The sequence below is a fragment of the Phallusia mammillata genome, chromosome 1 (genome assembly GCF_965637545.1).
Source record: "Phallusia mammillata chromosome 1, kaPhaMamm4.hap1.1, whole genome shotgun sequence".
Taxonomy (NCBI): domain Eukaryota; kingdom Metazoa; phylum Chordata; class Ascidiacea; order Phlebobranchia; family Ascidiidae; genus Phallusia; species Phallusia mammillata.
Genome location: NC_137252.1, coordinates 24,645,031 through 24,667,503, shown reverse-complemented (window position 1 = coordinate 24,667,503; position 22,473 = coordinate 24,645,031). Strand labels below are relative to the sequence as shown.

Sequence of the window (22,473 nt, the reverse complement as noted above, 5' to 3'; positions counted from 1 at the left end):
ATTCCATGTTATCGAAGTAAACCTATTTATGTGATGCAAGTTATATTTTACACTTAACTATATGTGCCCTATATTAAATGTGGGATACTTTTGTCATGTAAACAGTTGCCGAATATCTTTCGTACCTGTGGTAGTTGTTTAGCAATGTCGCCACCCACGAACACGGCTTCCAGGTAAACCCACAAGTTCTGTACAACCAACCAGTTCTCAATAATCTCTGTGGTACCGGATAGTTTGTGCACCCAGCCCTGGATCTGCGGCTTGAATGGGGCGTTGTACCTAAATAATTTTTACACATAAAATGGCTTGTTTTGGAAATCTATTATAAGCCAACTGTAAGGGTGTTACACACTATGCCAAAATTTGCATTCAGTCAATCGTTTAGAAATTTGTTTTTTTTTATTTTATCAACAATACGGCTTTGTATTAACTCCTTTAACCTATTAAGCAGCCTATTTGGGTGAACACCCGTTTATGTTCGCTGTTTCATATTTTTTTACATTTTCGGTTTATTAACAGGGACTGTAGTAAAACTTGCCTGTTGCTCATGAGTGATGCAAGAACCATAAGTGAATCCTCCATAAGTGCAACGATCTCTTGTATGTCAGCTCCCTTTAGGAGGAGTTCTCCTCGTGCTTTGAACTGACTGAAATATCAATTTGTGGTTTTAGAACTCTGCTACGAGATTAACAATTTCCAAAAAAGTCACATTAAAAAATGAAGTAAATAATGATTCTTGACAGTACAGGTAAATGAACAGTTTTTTTTTATTTTTTAGGGAAAAAAAATGTTAGTTTGCCATCGGCGAAATAGTTAAATATCCAAACATGCAACAATGATAAACAGCGTCACTTTATGACCTAACAATTTAGCATTAGTGACCTGAATGTGAAAACTTGGGTGCTCCAATCAGCCACGACCTGTTTCAGTTTGCCTTCAATGTCACGTTCCTTCACAGCGCTAATACACACGTCCTACGTGATAAACAAAATAAAGATTATTACGTCATAAACAAAACGAAAACGTCATCAGAAATTGACAAACCTCAATGTCCTCTTTGTTTTCGAGCAGCGGCGCTTCCATGATATTTCGAAGTTGGAAGTTTTCGTTTTCAACGTCAAAGTTGTGTGACGTCAGCTTTGCAATCCGCTCCCAGTGACGATTCATCATTGCCTGGGTGTCCAAAATGCTGAGTCATGCTACTACTCAGTTATCCAGTAAGTTACAGTCATTTAAAAACGCAATTGCTAAACATAAAGCACAACTTATCGTTGAACCGTACTTTGTTTGACATCATCTCCAGCAGTGGGCAGCACTCGCTAAAGTCATCAATCTTTTTCTTCAGATCGAGGAAGGCATCCCATTCTTTAAGCGCTTTCGGCAGTTTACGGCATCTTTAAAGATGATAAATACTAGGGATGTGCCAAAACTGCAAATGTTCTGTTTGGTCGAGCACCGAGCATCTCACTTTAATGCTCGGTGCTCGGCCGAGCACGCTCGGTGCATTATGACGTCACAAAAAAATCCCCTTTCTACGTTTTAGCTCTACAAGGCCTCTTACGTCACCGGCGGTGTTTTATTAAGCTGTACATGCCCATAAAGTACGCGTTTTCCACCATCTCGTGCATTTGAAAAATCATTCGTTTTTGTTGAAAGACACCCTTTAGAACACTAGTTACATATGTTAGAAGTGCATGAATATGCAAATTTAACGCTCGGGTCAGTTTGTGCAACTGCTCGGCCGAGCACCGAGCATTAAAAACAGCGATGCTCGGTACCGAGTACTCGGGTTCTGGCTCGGCTCGGCGCATCCCTAATAAATACTATATTTTTAAAAGTGTTGACCCTGACAGTCAAGGGGAATTAAGCAACCAGAGAAAAGCAGTGAGAACTTATGGTAGCGGTTATGTTGATGATCTTTATTGCTTCGTACTTGTTCTGAAAGTCCAGAAGCTCCTGGTTGATTTTTTCAATGTCCAGTTCCGACCACAAGATGTCGTAGTATCCGTTTACGCTGTCGATGACGTTGTTGTACAAACCGTAAAGTTTCTGGAGAAGCGAGAGTTCTCTTTTGATACGCTGCAAGTCCGGATATTCTAAAACGAGAATTTGAAATAGATAAACCAGAAAATTAAACATTATTTATTTATTTTTTACGTTTTTTAAGTTATGTAAAAAGTTGATTTCATTATTGATTTTATTTCAACAAAATGCACGTTTTTCTTGGCCTTTGTGTGAGTAATAACAAGGCTATTTAACTTTAAACAAAGGCAACCTATTTACAATTTTGTAGCTATCCTGAAATTTGTGAAAAAATCAAATTTGCTTAGTGTTTTGCCTCATTTGATATATACAAAGCTTTTTTATTGGTAAACTCATCGCAAAACGCATTTTCAAGCAGTAATCTAAACGTAGAACATTAAAAAAACTCAGATCAGCAAAACTTAACTTTGCAAAACTTAGTATTGTGCATTTTCACCCACCAGTAACAGGCAATCCGAAAAGTTCCTCTCCACCCGAATATGTGACGTATTTCCTCCACAGTTCGTCAAATCGAGTTTGGAAGATTTGAAGCCGGTCGCTTGCTTCCCGAGGTGGGACACCTTGAATGTTTGGCCCCCTGGAAAAAGAAATTAATTGTAACACACGGCACGTATGACCTTGTTTTCACGCAAAAACTACGGGGCACAGCTTCACACAGGCAAACGTGTTTTTAGTTTATTTTTCTCCAACACGATTCGAAACGTTTCCAAAGGCTGATGAAGGTTCTTGTTCAAAGGTCTTTTTAAAATTTCGTATTAGACGTAACCATATGGCTTATGTTAAGATCTACTTTTGGTCATAATCTCTGTGGAAGTCGGCAGTGTCAATGTGGAATTTTTCAACCCCGGTAAGAAGATCTGTCTTGAATCCTGGTTGTACACGTAACAATGTGCTTTGTGTCGACACAACCTGCAACACAGCAACACAGTAGTAAATATATACTTATGTTTGTGGTATATAAAAGAGAAATAAAAACAAAAACAAAGGAGAAATAGAAAGCCTGGATAGAAGAAAAAAAAAGATGGAAAAAATAATACAAGACAGCATGATATCTGCAAACTTTCCAGTATTTTTTAATCGTTTCACTAACATACCGATGAGAGTAAATTTTTCCACTGATAAGCAAGTCCATCCACTCTCTCCGCATTTCCATCGTTGAAAGTCAACTCGAGTTTATTGAGAAGCGCATAACTTTCTTCCACGGGACCGATTGTCATGTCAATACGAATCTGCTCTTCTCGGATTTCGCGCAAGGCCCCCATTGCCCCTCTGACGTCATCGAGGTCGTTGATCGACCGTCTGCTCACACAACGTCACGTGATAAACAAAAATCCAGCGTGGTGACGTCACAAAAACATTTAAATTAAGTGGCGATACTGCTATTTTCGTAAGAGCATTTGTGAGCTACTGCCTAATCATGACGTTGTAAACTTTTGTGACGTCAGATTAGGGCTGTTATCAAACAAATAATTATTTGATTATTTGAAATTTTTAATTATTTGAAAATTTATCAAATAATTTTTCACTCAATTTTAAATAATCAAATAATTTTTCCTGTGCAGTAAACCTCAATTTAGGTGCAAAATCAATTGATTTGAACACATTGGTGACATTTTTTGAAATAGAGAGTAAACAAAAGCACTGCAACATGCGTTTCCAGCCTTATATAACCCTTTTCCCAATATATTTTGGACTAAAGCATGATAATTTATATTTTCGCTTATATTTTGGTATTAATTACACCTAGTAACATTTAAGGTTATTCAAGCAAGTGATTGAAATGTTAAAGACCAAAGTTTAATTAACTAAGTGTCCACGAGAAACCTGGTAAAATGATGAGAAAAAATACCTGTGGAGAATACATGGCTCTGCCAAATTACGGAGAATAACCGAAGCATGTCTGTACCATTTTTTTTGTTAAAAAAAAGGTTTAGCATAGATTTAATGACAAGGAGCACAACCACATTGCCGTTTTTGTTTATAAATTTGAAATATTCCTATCCTTTAATGGTTCTGGGCCTTACATCATTGGATTTTAAAATTATTTGAATTATTTGATTATTTGATTTGAAAAGAAAAAAATTATTTGATTATTTGAAAAATTCGAAACTTTTGTTTGATAACAGCCCTACGTCAGATATGACGCAATAACACAAGATAAAACAATCTGTTCAACTTTTAGGATGGTGACACAAACGACATTTTATTTACTGATGACGTAATTTGGTCGTCACTTACGCCGTGCGCTTGGTGAGACTGTCGATAAAGTTGAAGATCGATTCTTGTTCTGCACCTGCTTTTTCATTAAGTGCGTTTCCGAAAGCACGTTTCCACGCCTTACATTCTTGCTCAAGTGCGAGTTTGAGGGCGTCGGTTTCGAACAAGACTGAACCAACTTTGTAACTTGGCGGAAGATCTTCAACTTGCGATTCAAGTCGGTGGTAGTATCTGCATAAGGTATAACAAAATTTAAAATTGAATGCGATTGTCGGAATACGCGGCATCGTGACAAATCGAATAATTTTTTTTTTTTGCCAAAATTTCTCGATTTAAAGTTACTTGATTTGAGCTTCATATTCGGAATATCCAGGCTTGTGTTCAACAAACTCAGCGATTTTTTCCTGCGGATCTTCCAACCAAAGCTCACTAAATCCACTGAAGTTGGTCAGCAACTAAAACAAATTCATAATGAATTAAACACGTTTGTATATTTTACAGTACAAAGTGATTAGAAGCAAACTAAAATGATTGTTCTGTTGATTGGACAAGAGACACACTTTTTTTTAACAGATTGGTTCACGGTCTTTAACTTACCGATTCGCAGTCGCTTTTCAATGAGCTGACAACAGAATGAAGAGCCACGACCACTTTTACCACGTCCTTGTGTTCACTAAAAAAAATTTGAAATAAGGTTTAAATATAAATGTTTTTCACAGGATCTGTAGGCGTGTTAATGTCGTCCACCATAACTGAGTCAAAAGGGCCAGTAGAGTAAAAAGCTGGAGGAGCCCGGGGAAATCAATAATACTTTTTTTTCATTGTACCTGATCTGTTTGTGAATGGGTTTCGGCGGTTTGATTTGAGTCTTGATGTCCTCTCCCATCTTTCTTGCTGCTTCGGCTTCCAAATGCTGTTGTTGGAAATGGAGATCAGCGTATTTCCACAATTCTACTTCAGTCGTGGCGTTGAGAATCTGTTCAATTGCTTTGTTCAAAGCAGTCTAAAAATATTTGGCAAAGAGATTAAAAACAGCATTATAAAAACGAGTCAATTAGGTTTAGTGCTGATAACACAGAAGCGTAAAACTACTACGTAAGTTAGCTACTATGAGTTGCTTATGGGCGCGTTAGACGTCCTTAATACCCATATACACCAATAGTATACTGATTGGGTACCCAAAGCCTTTAATATCTGTGTAACCAATTTTGTACTTCACCTAAATGTAGTTTTTAGCTATTGGTGAATATAAAGAACCTTTGTCAAACCATTTAACACAGTTCGAGACCGTTGGAACAGTTAACTGCACGAATCTCGACAAGCTAAATGAGCATAAAGTAGGTATATGTAACGAAGTACTCTCGTTTTCTATGGACGCAAGTTAAATTGCACACCTGAATATCATCCAAGCTCGGTTTCATGGTAATGGCCGGTAGAGCAAGAACAATTTGTGATTTAAACAATGGCGCTTTCTTGCTGTCGTATCTCGAAGAACCGAGTCTTTGACTGCTCTGGTATTTATTTGCCTGCTGCAGACGCCGTTTAATGCTGTCCAGTGAAAGGCGAGTACATTTCACCTGAGAAATATAAAACATGGTCGTGATATAAGGTAGAAGTTTTATTTTAGGGTAAACATAAAAAATACGATTCCCTATGAATGCATTTCATCTTTTGTAGAAAACATTTTTCGTAAGCATTTTTTCCTTCAACATCGAAAACGAAAGAGGGTTGAACTCACAAAGTTGCCAAAAAAATAATAAACGCAAAACGTTCACCTACCGCATTTCGCGGTTTTAGAAAGTACACCAAAGATGTATAAAATCTCTGTTTTCCTATGTGAAAGGTATAATTTCGGATAGCGTTGTCTGCCAGTCCCATTTTCCCCAAGAAGTAACAAAAAAACACATTTATTAATACTTACAAGTACATCGGTGGTCCTCTGGCAGAAATGTCCCATGAGCGTATAATACCACACTGGGAAATTTTCTGATGCTGCTTGCTTCTCCAAGTTCGACAATTCCACTTCACTAAATTGTTGTTTCAACATCTGGAAAATCACGACGTTACAGTAAGGACTGGAAGTAAATGTTGACTTCATGGTGCTGTCTTTGTGGATTTATAAAATGAATACATGGTAAATCGGCTATGATTTAGTTAAAAAACGCATTTAAATTTCAAAAACTGTTGTAAAATGTACACAAGCATTTTCGGAAACGCTGTTAAATTTTTGATAAAATATTTTTTGAAACACTGTTTACGTTTTAACAAAATCTTTTCGGAAGCACCGCTAGCTTTCTTTCAGCACTTTTTCGGAAACAATGTTGCGAGAACTTACGTCAATAATCTCATACACTGCTCTTTGGGTGGCAGCGCTAAGTGACACCAATTCGGTACTGGCAGATGTCACGACATTGTTCGTAAGTGCCAGGAACTTTTCACATGTCACCGCGTCATCCTCAGGTAAGTCACACAAAGCTGTGACGCCAATCTCCTCCAAATCTTTCCCGATTCGACAATCCATAATGTCTGTGATCTAATCAGGATATCGTGAAACAAAATTGAAAAAAAAATCAGAAACAAAACAAAATCAACATATTGTAGACTTACAGCAATGCTGCTAAAAATGGATAACACAACGCACAACTTTTCTTAATAAGATAAGAAGAGTCAAACTTATGTCCGTATTAATACATACATCGGTAAAATTCTAATACCAATGCTGCCCAAAGTTAATGATTTCATTTCTAAGCCATTAGACATTTACCCGTTTAATGATTATTTTCATTTCGTCCATCGCAGTGTAAACGTCCTTTATGAAAGTCTCGATGTTCATTGAGTTCCAGTTGAGAATCGTCAGCCCTGACAGAATTTTGTCGTCAATCCGTGAAATAAATGGTTTCAGCAAAGGCAAAAGAAGATGTGGCACTTCTTCGGTCATCTTCTCGAAAGCCAGTATCATGTCATTCAGATCATTCTACAAGAAATCGTAAGGTTTGAAATCAATGATACTATAATCTGTCACTATAAATGCTGTTTTTTTAAAAAAACATGGTCACTTAATTCAGACCAAGGTCGCCTAAGCCCTAAACATCAGCTACAGAGAAACTGTCTATAATGTATTGCAAAGATGATGACATAAGTCGCACATAATAAGTAACCTAATTTGTTTTATTTAAGCAAACATGTTTATTATTTCATTAAAAAAAACGCATTGTTTTATTTATTTCAGGATAAGATACCGACTATACCTTGTGTAAATTATATGTATCCCTTGTGTAAACGTAAATTATATGTAGCTTGTGTAAATTAAGTAACGTTCTTTTTGACAAGTTTACAAAGAGTTATTAAAAACTTGGTTGACACCTAACACGCAAATTAAATTAATAAAAAAACATTACCTTGTCTTTGGTGATTTCGTCTTCTTTAAGGCAAAGTCTAAACGCCGCATCCGGGATTTCGAGTCCGATTTTGGTGAAATATTTTGACTCGGACAACAACTCCCAAATACTCGAGTCAAAATTGACGTACAACTTTCCGGTTTCTGGATGACGTAACAATAGTGACGCTTGAAGTCCTCCCTTTACGACGTCCACAGCGCGACACCTAGTGAGAAAAGTGTATTTTAAGAAATTATTATTTTTAATAATTTAATTTTTTTATGTTTTTCTTGAAATTAAACTTGAGGTGTTAGCAAAAACCAAAACTAGTTTTAAATCATTATAAAATATATGCTAGTTTTATTAGAACTTTTGGATTTACGCTTTGCTGTATTGGATTCTACTTTCGTAAAAAGGATATTTTGCTGTCGATTGAAACAGTTTTAAAAGTTAGTGAAATTATAAGTTTGACGAAGTAGGAGCCTGAAAAATAGCGGGTTTGTACCCAACTATAATATCTTACCATCCTCTGTGGTATAGAACTTCATATTCAAGTAGAACAGCCGCGAGTTTGTTGAAGGTCCGTACAACTTTTTTGCCTTCAACAGTTTTAAGCAGGTCTCCCTTCTTCTGGAAGAATTCCATAGGGATGGAGATCTTGCGATATAGCTGACGAGCCCACGCTATTTTGCCTAAGTATATTTTTCTCAATTAATTTGTATCATATTTTGTTATAATTGCAGACCCCTCAAAGTTAAATAAAAATATGGTCATATTGTTGATGACTTTATGTGATTAACCGGATTGGTCTGTATTGTGCTTTTTCGATTATCTGGTCTGGTCGGAAACGTTTATCAATCCAACCAAATAAGCAAAAATGGATAATTACATTTAAACTCTGCTAACCACACTTCAACGAAAAACACTAACCAAAATTCAACAAAGAAATTATGAACAAAACTGTTTAATTGCATCATACCAGAAATCGGGGGCATGTTGCGTGCCACTGGTGGATCCGTTTTAAACTTCTGGTAAGCTTTCCTAACTCCCTCACAGTCTTTGGCGTATCGAGCAATTAGAACGTTGTATTTGTCGCCAAGATCCAAACTGAAAGGAATAAAGGTAGCATATAATTTTTTTGTGAAAATCAAATACTAAAAGCTGCTAGCAATAACTAAAACGTTTAGTCGATTTTAAAAGCTTAATATTTTTTTAATTCAAAGGTTTTTTGATGTGTAATTTGTTTTTTGTTGTTGTTTTTTTAAATAAATTTAAAGCAAACGCCAGTACGTTGAAAAATTGCCACAACTCAAAGTAAAGTGACAAAACTTGCCGGTATACAGTTATTATTTCATGTAAAAAAATAAAAGTAATCTTGTTATTACCTTACTCCCTCAATTTGTTCGAATTTGGACAGCAATTCGAGCAGGTATTCCGTAGATAGAGATTTGTCGAACCATGACTCCATGTAAGTTTGTAAAGCTGTCTGCAAACCTTCAATCTGCATCCTGAAATCTAAGAAGTCTGATTCAAATTCGGCTTTGCGGTGATCCAGAACGTCGTACTTTTTCTTCTCAGCATTCCCCACGATGTTTTGGTATCTAAAAGTTTTGATCAACATCTTTAAAAAAGTGTCAGTTCTGGTTTTTCAAAAACGTCCTGATTTTTTACAGATGTTCAGTATTTTTGTTTAAATAAAGTGGTTACTATTTTTCTTTTAGTTACAATGATAATTCTTGGTAAATAGCGCGTATTTAATTTTGTGAAAACTCAGTTTTTTATGTATCGTTCCTTTGCGTTCGTAAATTAGATTTAAAAAGGAGTATTCCACAGTTTAGCTTTGATATTGCTAAACAAAGCTTTAAAAAAGCAGAAATAAGGTTAAGTAAAATCTTGTTGATAACACATGAAAATAAATTTCCCGTGATACAAAAAAAACAGTCGGAATTTCTGAATGAGCTTACTTGATATACAGTGCATCGATTCCTTCCATTTTGATGTCCTTGAGCGCCGAAAGATGTTTCATAGTTGAAACCATGTGAGAAAGTTTATTGAGGCGAGTGCACAAAGTGTCGAACTTTCCAAAGATGTAATTCTCACTGAATTCAAACTGTCGTTCCTTCGGGTTTTCCTTTAGTTTTTCTTTGGTCCTAAAACGCAAGCACAAATGTTAAGTTCCTTGCTTAAATATAAACACGGTTGTACACAAGTTTAAAGCAGGGTTTTAAAACATCTTTGTGGACAACAAAAGATCCCACAAATACACATATTTACATGTATAATTCGATCTGCCAAGCTTTGTTGCATCAAACAAAAAACTTTAAAAGTATCGCAGCAATTTTAACGTAATTTCATGCCACTGTATTTACACTTTAATTGATTAGTATTTGTTTTTACATCGAAGCTAAGAATATGTGTTATAGAACATATAATTACCCCTATAATTACAATGCTAAAACCTTTATCATGATGAAATTACTCGGCGCAATTTATAAGGTTCACCTGTGGAAAGCCAGCTGGTACTCTTCGTTTAGTTTTGTGCAGTTTGCAATCCGTTCCAGTAGAACCGCGCGGTCGATATCCCAAACTCTCTCGCTTCCACCCATTATGTAATGCTTGCATGTCGTGATCATCTGGTTGGTGACCTGCATAAACCAATAGGTGCTTTAAAGTAAATGTAGTATGCCAAAACTCAAGTTACTTTATTTATGCAACAACTGAAATCTGGTAAAGTCTAAATGCTTTAAACTCTTTCGAACCACAAATATTCCTTAAATGTTATGTTTTCACACAAGTTTTCGACCCTGATAGAGAATTTGCCGAGCAACTTGAGTTTAGTTGCATTGATGTGTAATTTACGGTTGATATTATGATTATACGAATGCTAGTGACCTTGACAAATAGTGACGTCATCCGCTCTGACGTGTTGTAGAATTGGGAGATACTGTGGATCATTCGAATGCTGTTCATTAGGCCCGGAAGCACTTCGATCATACCTAGCAAAAACAAACACAAGTTTAATGTGGCAAAAACTGGAGAAAAAATCCTTTTTGATGTACCGCTTGTGTATACGTTGTGACAAATGCTTGCTGAGGACTGTTACGCGGTTTTACGGATTAAAAATGACAAACTTAGCTGGGCATGCCCTGCTCAAAATCAAATCTAATCTCCTAAAGTATTCGTGGGATTCGTACTTACAACCACACGACTTTAACAAGCCCAACATCCTTACCCTGTGGACTGCACTTGGACAATGGACCGAAGAACTTGTCGAGCGTGTACAAATATTTTACATTATCCTTTGCCTCGTTTGCTGCATCAGTGATACGAGAATCCAACGCTTTCCACGATCGTAGAGTCTTGGACTTCGCAGCTTGTAAAATTCCTACCACCGTCTTCACCTGTTGATAAAAAATTATTTTAGAGATGCAAACTCCGCAGCAAAAATTACAAAAACAGACATGTGAACAAGCCAATCACTGTGACATCACAAACAGTGACGTGTACGTGACGTCATGACTCACCCTTTGTGTCTTGATTTCATCGAGTAAGGAACTGAACTTGGCCATCCTTTGTTTCCAGTGTTCAAGTTCCGCTGCTGGTCCGATGTCGTCCGCCTCCTTGCGCATTTGCTCGCTCTCTGCTAACACCTAGCGGAAATTGTAATTTAAAGGTAAAAGAAGGAAAGCATCGCTTTGCCATAAATGATAGTAACGATATTGCAGTTTGAGAAATGTGAATTATCATCAACGTGTATACTTAACAAACAATTTTCGTATAAACGGGAATTTCGGTTCATCGCAAAAGGGCCTGACAAACTGTTGTTGCGATTAACCGGATCCATCTACAAAAACTAAGTATTTAAATAATGAAACATGACTACTCTAAACGAGTATTGCTCTTTCAGCTTTTATAACAAACATCTGACGGCGCCCCATAAGAGACGCCTTCGTCGGGATAATAACATATCTTGAAAAACAAAGTTCTTTTAACTTATATATAGCGACAGCATCGGTAACACACACAAAAAGAAATTGTGCAGCTATAATTACTCCAACTTTCTGCTAAACATTTGTTATTAAAAGGATATTACCCAAGCACATACCTGGTCTATTTGCTTACACCAGCCGTTGAGTACTTCTTCAAGTTTCTCTACAATATCAGTATTGACTCCGACCATTTGTGCATAATCTTGCGGACCTCTCAAGTCATCCAGATTGTAGCCGATCTCAAACTCGGCCAGTTCAAACCTATCCGACATGTTGTTACGAGCTGCTGATAATGTGCCAACGAATTTCTCGATCGATTCAATGAAGTCGTCAATCTGTAAAGCAGAGCATGTTGAATCGAAACAAGTCTGACTTTAAAGTTATAAAGCGGTGATTCGTAATTTTTTACCCGCGTTCCTTACGGTTTTTGCGTAAAACTTTTATCCAGAAAATCTCAATTAAGCAAAACTATGCATAGAATGGACAAGAATATTTTTATAATACGAAAAACCTCGGGTAATCCGGACCCGTTTGGACCAAAAAGTTTCCGGATTAGGCGAAGATCTGTATGCCCGATGTCGAATAGTTCAAGCCTTATTTCATTACAAATTATTTGTACTTGTTTTGTCCGAATAACGCGAAGATCCGGATTACTGAATCCGATTTAACCGAGGTCTATTGTATTATACAAATGACCGTTAAGAGATAAAAATATAAAAATGAAAGAAATTATTGAAAAGATCAGTTAAAAATAATAGCTACTATAGATCAGGGAACGACTTAAGTAACTTAGCTTAACACCCCTAAATTTTTTTTAATGCTTAAACATAATGCTTTAATCTCGTAACTAACCTGCTGTCTGTTGCTTCCTCCGTTGGCTGTGAGTTGTCCCCAGTCGCCCTGTGCGCGCAGAGCTGGGACCATGACTCTGCTCAATAAATCCTCTATTCCCTTTAACAAGTTGCCGTCAGTGGCGTCAATCAGCCCGAAGTTCACCTCATTCGCTATGTTTGCAGTGGTGATCGACTTTTGATTGGTCCGGACGAAAAAATAACAGACTCCAATCAATGCTGTTAAAAAAAATTTAAGCTTGGACTAGAAAACTAGTTGTTCTCATGCGGTAATTCTTCACCTTTTTCCTCGTCAATACGCCGTTGAGTTTACTCACCAGTTGTATTTTCCACAAAGTAAGCATTATTTAAAACCCTGGAATGATTCAGCATTTAAGCTCCCCAAAACAGATCTCACACCCCTGGTTAAGAACCATTGGACTTATGAGTACTGAGGCTAAGGTTTAGGGTTGCTGAACCATACATTTAAATGCCATGCCTTGTGCAAGCTGATGTAAAGCAAGTGAGGATCAGGTCATGACAGCTCGGTTTAGTGCATTATCCAGCAAATAAAAGAGCTAGTCCTGTAACAAGCCAACACAAACGAACAAGTACTTACGTTCCACGTCACCACTTGTGAGAAAGAGTTTTTCTTTGAAAGCCGACGGATGAACGCTCGCCATATCTGTACGTGAGTAAGCCACCTCCTTTGCCGTCGATTCCTACGTGAAATGTATTGTCAGCGGATAAATGAAATTGTTACGTTTTGGAGCAACGATACCAATGAATTTGTATTGTTTGTTTTTCTTGTACATAGATTTAACATTTTAAAACGACGCTTAAACTGCTAATCGGGGTTAATAAATCTGTTCATTTATTTTTGTTGTTTATCGGATTTTTTTGTTAAGAAGGGCATTGAACAAACACAAAAGCGGTTGTCACGTCACAAAAAGAGTAAGATAATAAAGGAAACAAACGAGAAAAAGCCTAGGAGGTATGTGTGATACAAAGCGTTGTGTAACCGAGATCGGGTGCGTTTACATAAAAACCGCGACATAAAAACCATTCAACCTGACACCAACAGCATTAGCACTGAAAAGTACAACTACAAAAAAAAGAAATTTAAAGTTGTATTTTTCTTTTGAACTGAAAAGAAACTACTTTCATTACTATGACTTGATACAAATACATGACTTGATCGTCATCAATCTAAGATTTCATTGACGTCACTTAATCGTATGCAAACCTATATGTAGGGAAAAACTTTCCGTTTCCAGTGACGTCATTTTTACTTGTGGACTTCATAAGTTACCTGATAATAGAACATCAGTTTCTTTGTTCCGTTTGCAGCGAAGAAATTGTCCATAAGCTCAAAACGGTCGTCACCGATTATTTGTTCTTCGACCACAGAGTATTCCACTCTCATTGCTTCGGCAACCTGCAATATATCGGAGGCTGAAACATCAGGGCACTGCTTAATACAACCTTTCTTTTGTGACAAATGGTCATTTACTGCCTAATATTGTTTTGTATGCTAATTAAGAAACATTTAACCTGCCAACGTAGACTTACTTTTCCCAGAATGTACTTATGCCGTACATCTAACCCAGCTCTCCTGTCTTCCCGCATTGCTTTGGCTTGTCTTTGCATTTCCTTCATCGCGTCGCCCGAAAGTACAACATTCTTTTTTCCGGCCGCCTGTACACACATAACACCAAAGTAAGGAAAAGTGATACATACACAAATAAATGCCCATCACCGAAATAACAATATTCCTATGGGTAACGGCACAATCGTATAGCCAACACCAGCGGCTGTAAAAAGCTTGTACGCTAGGTAGATAAATGGCCACTGTGCCGCTTAGAAACGTTCGAATTTGACACTGGGAACATATACGAAGCATTTCGAAAAACAGTACTAAACTTACGTACATGAACTTCACCATCAGTTACCACCATTTCCCGAGATTTGTTGTTTATCGTTTATGGGACTAACAGACTTCAGTTACGATACTATACATAACACACACGTTTAACTGCAAGTAACAACTGTGTCTAGAATCTAAATTTGACTTCCAAAAATTGTCTTCTAAAATACATTAAAGACTTGAGCTTTGGTATATACAGTTCGTTAATCTACACAATCTTTCCAAATTGCATTGGTTAACTTTACAAAACCTTTCAAAAATTCACGGTGCAATACACATCAGTCAGGCAACACAGCCGGTTGTGGCGAAAATCGCACAGCGGTGTCGCCTGGTCACCATAGTAACGTTATCTGGGAGCAGACCTTGAACACATAAAAGTGTTGACCTCCCACTGCGTGAAAAGCTTACCGAGTGTTTGTGTATGGGCGGGTTAATGAACAGTTTGCGCTATTAGCTCGCTGATGACGGCTAAGGACTTTTCGAGACACAATTGATTTGTTGCAAGTGTAAATCTGTTAACGATTGTCGCGTGTTTTCGGGCAAAGAAGGATTTTACGTTAAAAGGTCGTTTATCTAGCTAGTGGCATAGGTAAGTAACAAAAAAGAACTGTATGTTTTAACACAAATAGCAAACATTTCATACACTTATGCTAACGTATATTAAAGTGGAGTAATAACCAATACAAATAGTCAACACAAAATATCAAAAATAACCCACGCAACAGCCACTCACTACAATAATGACCTCAAAACTTAATTTGGGAAAAACTTTTGCAATTGGAATCGAAAATCAGGAAAACCTTAACCATTTTGGTAATAAATTGCCCTAAATATACAATACGCACCGGAGTTGCGGCCATCTGCGTCTGCTGTGACGTAATACGGCGACTAGCTGGGCCACCTCCTCCCCCATCACCGACCCTCCTTCTTTTTGAACCAAAGTTGGCGCTTGCGCCTCCTACAGTAACCGTCGGAATGCCAGCTGTGCCATCGCCAGATGTCGCTCCTGGGTTCGTTTTTACTGGAAAAGTAAAAAGCAAGTTTGCCGGAGGAACGTGTATCACTTGAATACAGTAGTCCACATTATACTACTTTCAAAAACCACTATTTTGGTCAGTTTATTATGTGCATGTAAAATTGTGTTTATGGTGTACAAATTTATAAAAGTGAACACTCCAAGGCATGCACTCTTGGCAAGTGCGGTACTTGAATAGATGAGGAACAATATCTTTTTGCAGGCGTTTTGTGCAACGCCTTGTTTTAAGACAGATAAAAACTTCGTTATATTCACCAATCTCTTAACTATGAAGTGATATTTCGCAATTTACCTATTCATCGCGGTGGTGTTAAAGATAAAAGAACGCTTCAATTGTTTATCCAAAGCCCCCTGCTGTTCTCGCACCGTGTTCGTTTGTTATAAGATACGAGACTGACGCTTAAAATAGAACGCTACCTTTGTTTATGTCTCAGCCAAGCCAATGAAGGGCATGAGGGTCATGTATTGTTACGCCACAATACCAGGGCTTTTGTTTTTGAATGGTAAACCGGGTTTTTAAGAGACTTTAACTTGTGTACTTGGTCTAATGAATTTTTTAGACAGACAGCGTGCCCAATGCGTTCGGTTATAGTGGGGTGTATACAATTTTCCATGGTTTATAGTTTCTATGTGCGAACAGAAAGCCACTTACGTGCTTGAATAAACGGATTTACTCACAAATTAACAACTAACTTTATGCCCCAAATAAATAAATAAACTATTACATGAATGTCACATACAAACATGAAAAGGTGATGTTGACAGTTAATTGGAAATTGGTAATTTTGAAAAAAATGAAAGTATTTACTCTTTAAGCTTTTTAAAAATCTATTCGTTTTTTTTCTAGTCAATTGTGTAAGTAAATGCACGAAGCTGAATAAACAAAACTTTTTAACCGTTGAAAAACATATTTAGCAAAGTGCATCTGTTTGGGCTTAATGGAAAATTTACACGTTGCAAACATCCGGCTAAGAACATCAAACAGGTAATCGAATCTATAGTCTCGCGGTGGCGTGATTTCGCTACTATCACGCACAGCCGGCGTGCTACAACTGTTACGTCACAACGACTTGGATAATGTGTCTTGTAAGCTTTTTTGAGCTGATGGGATTTCATGAATATGACCATATAAGGAAAAACGAGCTGATTTTTTGTTTCGTGCTCACAACATCATTCATCACTAAACTGGGCTAATAATAGCTAAAAAGCTATTTTTAATGTTGCTAGACCATGACTTTTAGATTACACACATACATGTTTTTGTTTTATTTAAAATCGAAAAAAAAACGTATTTACTTCTTATCCTTTACTTTTCTGTAGTATATGTCATCAAATGTCTGCAAAACTGTTTTGTGGAGAACAAGATATGTTTTTGAACTAGCCTTTTGTGTGGTAAGCTCCGTCACAACGCAACAAACCAAGAACAATAAACTTGTGCCAAGAAAAACAAACAAATAAAAAATAAACCTGTATGTGTATCTGATGCCTCAAACAATGCCTGTTTGTTTGGGTTGTGTTTCTGTTCATTTATCTTAGTATTCGTTTATAAAGCCGCAAATCAACTAAAACTTAAAAGGCCGACTGAAAAAACACACATCTGTAATCAATAAACTTCGGTCAGCATTTTAAAACCAAACAAATACATGTTAGGGGTACTACCTTGTTTTGACCCGGCTCCCTCTTCTGTGTCTGGTTTGGGTGAAGGAGGTTTACCCGATTCTTTGGCTCCAGCTTCCCCATTTTCCTGAAGCAGTAAGTTAACATATTAACATAAGGCACGATTGTAAAAATTACTTTGTTATGTCACATATAACAATGAACAGACACCGAATTGATAAATTACACTACTGAAAACGACAGTTATGACAATATTAAACATAATGTGCTATCTGTGGTTTGGTCGTATCTTCTTTTAACGAACTTCCCGAAATTTGATTACAGTAAGTATTTGAAGTAGCATTTGTTTGTTGATTGAATAACAAAGAGAGAAAATAATATTAATCAAGTACCTTAACTTCGGCAGACATCTCTGCGTCTTGAATGGTGCTTCGCTTTTTCTGAAGCACCTTTCCAATTGATTTAATTCACGAAATCCCTTAAACCGACCAATCAAGCTAAAATTGAGAGGCGCGTTACCCCTGTAACCTTACCTACTCAATGCAGACAAGTTTGGCGCTTTTTGGAAATGAGCAGAGAAAGGAAAAAGGGTAATCGGTCGACCAGAACGAAATCACTCGACAGCACCATCTACCTGGAGTCGCGAACATTTGAAGTCGAAAGAACCAAAGCAGTGGTTCCCATTCCCAACATGGGGGGATTCCCGACTAGAGGGGAATTTTGTAATTTGTCGGGGGGAATTTGTGCCACAATGGTTTGTGCTATGTGTTATTGCTGCATTTGCCATAAAGCTGAGCTAAAGAAAGTTCTCGCATAATCGATTTAAAGCAGCAATGCAGAAAGTGGATGTACGAAGAAATTTCGAGAAAAAGAAGAAAAAGACAGAGCTTTGCACTTGTTTACAAATTATTGTGCAAGTCTAGGACCTAGGTCACTTGATTGAGCTGATTGTGACGTCATTTTGTTTGTGTGATATCATGTGATTTAGAATTATATAGATTTTTCGATATATTCTGGAAGGTTATGTGAGCTATAAAAGCCTGCGTGTCAGCAATTCAGCAAACTAAATTTGTAGGAGGAATTTGAATATCGACTAAAAGGTTGCACAGTACAAAAAAGGTTGGGAATCACTGGTTTAGAGTTTTTAGACTTCAGAGTTGAGTTGAGTTGAGTTAAGCTTATTTCCCTTGGTGAAAGAACACATAGCGACACAATTGCTCTAAATCAGTGGTTCTTAACTATTTTATAACGGCCGAACCCCTACGATATTCTTCAGCCTTTGGTCGAACCCCAAGTTACGTCCCAGGTTTTTAACCCATTTTGTTTGGTGGGTCGTAATTAGTTTTTGTTCAAACGCAGGGGCAACATTTACTGTTTGTCATTTTGTTAAATTCTGACATCATAATAAAAGCAACTTGTTTCAGGATTGCTTTAATTCCGGCAATTTTTAGTTTTTACCAAAATGAAGCATTGTATTTTTAGCATCTGTACACAAACATGAAAAAGATGAAGTATAAGTTTTTGCTGCCAACAAAATTTCGTTGTTTTTCTGCTTACGAACAACGCGAACAATGCTCTTTGTTACGTTAAAAAAAGAAAAGAAAACCTTAGTGCAGGGTTGCACAACCATTTTGCTAGGACCAGGGCTGCCAAAGCTTGGGTTTTGCCCCAAGATCTTGGGTTTTTACTTGACGTCTTGGGTTCTTGGTTTTATTTTGAAAATTATAGCAATTCTTGGGTTTTGAGTCTTATTGATGAAATAGATGTATGTAGGAACTATTTTCACGAGAAAAGTTTTTCGGGTAGCTGCACTGTTTGGGCCATTTTATCATCTCTTTATTTTCTCTCTATTCTAGACCTTAATTCTTTCTAGATAAGTATACAGTGAAAGCAATCGTTACACTCAAAAATGCAAATAGATCAATGTTCGTTAAACATAAAAACTGCGAACCATCAAAGAAGTTTTAAAGCTTTTAAATATACTGTAGACATTACTAATTTTATGAAAAAGAAAACAGATGATGATCATCAAACAGCCAAGAGTGAACTGGCGATTGCTGCATATTTTATTGAACATAATATTCCCTTTGCTTGCATTGACCATTTCCTACCAAAAGTTTGTAAAGTTGGATTTCCGGACTGTAAATTGTCAAATATTTGTCAATGAAACGAGTAAATTTCCTAATTAATTGCATTTCTAACCACATTTTGCATTCTTGGGTTTTCATTTAAATTCTTGGGTTATTTTGCTGTGAGTCTTGGGTTTTGTTGAAATTCTCATTGGCAGCCCTGGCTAGGACGGCCGCGTCGCAGATTCTTATTTTACCAACGGCCGCCATTTACCTGCTTATTTTTGTTTTAAAATACTTGGTTTATATCATGTATTTACCATCTAATAGCGCCCAAAAAGCCCAGATTAATTTCTAGCTTGGTGCATAGATTGAGCTGCACAGCGAGGAGTTCAGTCTTAAGTGTTTATGATGTCACAATCTATATTGTGATGCTTGTGGTACCTGTTTTGTTCGCATTGTTGGCACACAATAGTCGTACAAAAAGTCTGACACATATGGTCATTAGGCTGGTAATACTCTTTTTAGTACCACAAAAACTGTTTAGAGCAGTTTAAAACACCCCTGCCTAAGTTTGACCTTCCAGTGTTTTGATATTGAGCAAATACAAATTGCCGTTTTTAGCGACTATAGACCCTAAAGTTTGACAAAAACGAGTATTTGTATTGTACTTCAAAAAGACCTTCGTCGAACCCGTGATTCGGCGTTGCCGAACCCCTGGGTTTCGATCGAACGCCGATTAAGAACCACTGCTCTAAATAATCACCAAGCCAGAAATAGCTGCGCAAAGTTAAGACGTTATTGGGCGCAAGAAGTGGATGGCACAATTGTTGGATCATGATTAAACACGCTGCAGCTACACCGTATTATAAAGCGTTATGGAGCAGGAGCTCCCCAAAACGAGAGTATAACACGATTTGGGCACAGACGTTGACGGGACCAGTCGAAGGGGGCCTAGAAGCTTACCATCCGTGTTAGGAAAGAGGGTGGTGTTCGACAGAAAAAGAAACCTTTAGACTTTAGATTAGACTAGAGCAGTGGTTCTCAACCAGGGACAATGGGTGGCACGGGCTATGTTCGGGGGGGACACAGGTGTAGGTTTACCAGAAACTCCCACTAAAAGTCATTTTCTTTTTAACTTTATTCCCTAATTTCATCGACTATTTCACATACTATTTGTCGTAATGTTTTTCACCAATACGGATTCTTGTTTGCTCTATTCGACCTGTTTAAAGCCGACATTAGAACCGAATTCCAACACGAGTTTGCCATTTACATTTTTAAGGGGGCCCACAGGTCCTACAGGGCTGCTTGAAGGGGGCCACGAGGCCCAAAAGTTACTTTTAGGGGGCCACGGTCCACGAAAGATTGAGAACCACTGGACTAGAGAATGGTCTAATAAACTAAGTGAAACCCACGACACATTCGGCATTACACTATGTTATTTATTCATGTTTATTAAGGTTTTTTAGTGTTTGCAGCAACACAAGCGTCTGACATTTAGAAATAGTAATATGCATGGAACTGAAATGTGGAAATCATGTAACTCTCATATCCTTGGTGTTTAATTTGATTTACTGAAACGAATAACTTGTAAGTAAACTACTGCTGCTTGTTTTACTACAGAATTTATGTTTAGATTTTCGCCGACAACGTCACGAGGACAAAAAGAGGCTTGACTACAACCGCGTAAGTGCAGACGGCTTAACTGGAAGTGCGTTTGCCGAAATTTGACATGCTTTGGAGTTGGTCTATAAACCCTACAGGCCTATTTGGCCAACTGAAACAACTAAGAAACTCTAAATAACAGTTAATTGCATGATGTTCTACGTTGCCACAAACTAACTGTTTACTTCCAAAGTTGCTGAAACAATTCATATAAGTTAAAGGTTTTGATGTTGTCACAGATTAGAGCGGCAAATTGTTTTCTGTTAACCTAGCACTCAAAACTTCTGGAATAATTTAAAAAAGTAACATTTAAAAACGCAGACTTAATAAAGTGCACTGAAATCTTTAGTTAAATATTTTTATGCTAGAAACTGAAAAAGTTAGCATTAAACGCACGTGGTTCAGGACGATTTTTGCATAGCACATCTTCCGAAGTTCCGGAAACAATGGTTTAGAGCAGTGGTTCCCAACCTTGCGTGGACCGTGGCCCCCTTAAAGTAACTTTTTGGCCTCGTGGCCCCCTTCAAGTTACCATGTAGGACCTGTGGCCCCCTTGAAATGTAGATAGCAATCTTGCGTTGGAATGCGGTATTAATTTTGGCCTTAAACAGGTCTAACAGAGTAACTGAGCGTGATAAACCTCACTATAAACAAATAGTATGTGAAATAGTCGATTAAATTCGGGAATACAATTAAAGTGAAAATGACTTTTAGTGGTGTTTCTTGTGAATCTACGCCCGTGGCCCCCCGGAACACAGCTCGTGGCCCCCCTGGGGGGCCCTGGGCCCTGGTTGGGAACCACTGGTTTAGAGTTTAGACATGCTCATCGCAAATTGCTATTTTGGGGGGAAGTATCAATTGAACATTTTTAGGGAGTTGGCCAGTGAGGTGGGATTCAAATTTTTTGTCGTCCGGTTCTATCACAAAAGTCTTATTTTTCAGTCGGTTCTGTTACAAAAACTCTATTGACAGTAACCAGTAATGCTAACCGGTTCGCTGATCTCATAAAATTTAGTGAGACGGTTCTATACAACCGGTGCGAACCGGCTGAATCGCACCACTGGAGTTGGATACTTTTTTGTGCAGTTAGTCCGACTACACCGTATTAACGCAAAGACTCAAACACATATCGCATACAAAACTATGAGACTCATACCCAGGGTTGTCATCGATATGGACTCCAAAATAAGAACAACAAAATTATACTTTCATACGAATCGAAACAAATGTTTTTGAAGACATCTTTGCATTTATACGAGCCGTGACATGTCACATGCCATATTTTTTGCCAGAAACAATCTGTTTCTGCAACTCCTTGTTTGTAGAAAGTACTTGCATTTGATGACAGCTTAGGTTTAGGTTTACTTTTACTTGTTGCAGGGATTTGACTTGTAAGTGTAAGTTAAAAAAGAGGACTCAAGTCAAAAGCAACAACATTTCTTAGAAAAAAAGAGAATAAATTTTTTGAAGACATGGTCCTTCAAAATAAGGGCAAATCTCAGAAATAAAGACGGTATGGCAGCCCTGCTTATAACTCAAGGAAGCTTTAAAACAGGGGCGGGCAACATACGGCCCGCGGGCCGGATCCGGCCCGCGAGGTCATTTCATCCGGCCCACGACCATATCTTTGGTTTGCCAAATTGTATTATTAACTTTGTAACATTAAAAGTTAATCTACTCCTTACAAAAGCTCTCCTGTC

At 37.6% G+C, this 22,473-nt stretch overlaps 1 protein-coding gene across 1 annotated transcript in view; it reads right to left on the bottom strand.

Moving 5' to 3' along the window:
- Positions 1–17,574, bottom strand: part of LOC145209128 (dynein axonemal heavy chain 5-like) — a 48,466-nt gene extending 30,892 nt beyond the window's left edge. The window contains exons 1-34 of the mRNA XM_080079377.1: positions 17,429–17,574; positions 17,079–17,163; positions 15,229–15,404; positions 14,029–14,154; positions 13,769–13,894; positions 13,076–13,178; positions 12,479–12,696; positions 11,743–11,961; positions 11,162–11,287; positions 10,870–11,038; positions 10,530–10,633; positions 10,140–10,282; positions 9,602–9,787; positions 9,023–9,238; positions 8,617–8,744; positions 8,161–8,329; positions 7,659–7,863; positions 7,025–7,234; positions 6,596–6,793; positions 6,182–6,307; positions 5,655–5,837; positions 5,088–5,263; positions 4,858–4,933; positions 4,603–4,715; positions 4,282–4,491; positions 3,138–3,342; positions 2,834–2,952; positions 2,484–2,620; positions 1,934–2,096; positions 1,283–1,394; positions 1,045–1,173; positions 883–974; positions 539–646; positions 126–279 (exon numbers count right to left, since the gene is read on the bottom strand). Coding sequence (XP_079935503.1) covers positions 126–279; positions 539–646; positions 883–974; positions 1,045–1,173; positions 1,283–1,394; positions 1,934–2,096; positions 2,484–2,620; positions 2,834–2,952; positions 3,138–3,342; positions 4,282–4,491; positions 4,603–4,715; positions 4,858–4,933; positions 5,088–5,263; positions 5,655–5,837; positions 6,182–6,307; positions 6,596–6,793; positions 7,025–7,234; positions 7,659–7,863; positions 8,161–8,329; positions 8,617–8,744; positions 9,023–9,238; positions 9,602–9,787; positions 10,140–10,282; positions 10,530–10,633; positions 10,870–11,038; positions 11,162–11,287; positions 11,743–11,961; positions 12,479–12,696; positions 13,076–13,178; positions 13,769–13,894; positions 14,029–14,154; positions 15,229–15,404; positions 17,079–17,163; positions 17,429–17,446 — 5,028 coding nt within the window. The 5' untranslated portion in view covers positions 17,447–17,574. The remainder of the gene's footprint in view (positions 1–125; positions 280–538; positions 647–882; positions 975–1,044; positions 1,174–1,282; positions 1,395–1,933; positions 2,097–2,483; positions 2,621–2,833; positions 2,953–3,137; positions 3,343–4,281; positions 4,492–4,602; positions 4,716–4,857; positions 4,934–5,087; positions 5,264–5,654; positions 5,838–6,181; positions 6,308–6,595; positions 6,794–7,024; positions 7,235–7,658; positions 7,864–8,160; positions 8,330–8,616; positions 8,745–9,022; positions 9,239–9,601; positions 9,788–10,139; positions 10,283–10,529; positions 10,634–10,869; positions 11,039–11,161; positions 11,288–11,742; positions 11,962–12,478; positions 12,697–13,075; positions 13,179–13,768; positions 13,895–14,028; positions 14,155–15,228; positions 15,405–17,078; positions 17,164–17,428) is intronic.
- Positions 17,575–22,473: the final 4,899 nt, after the last annotated feature.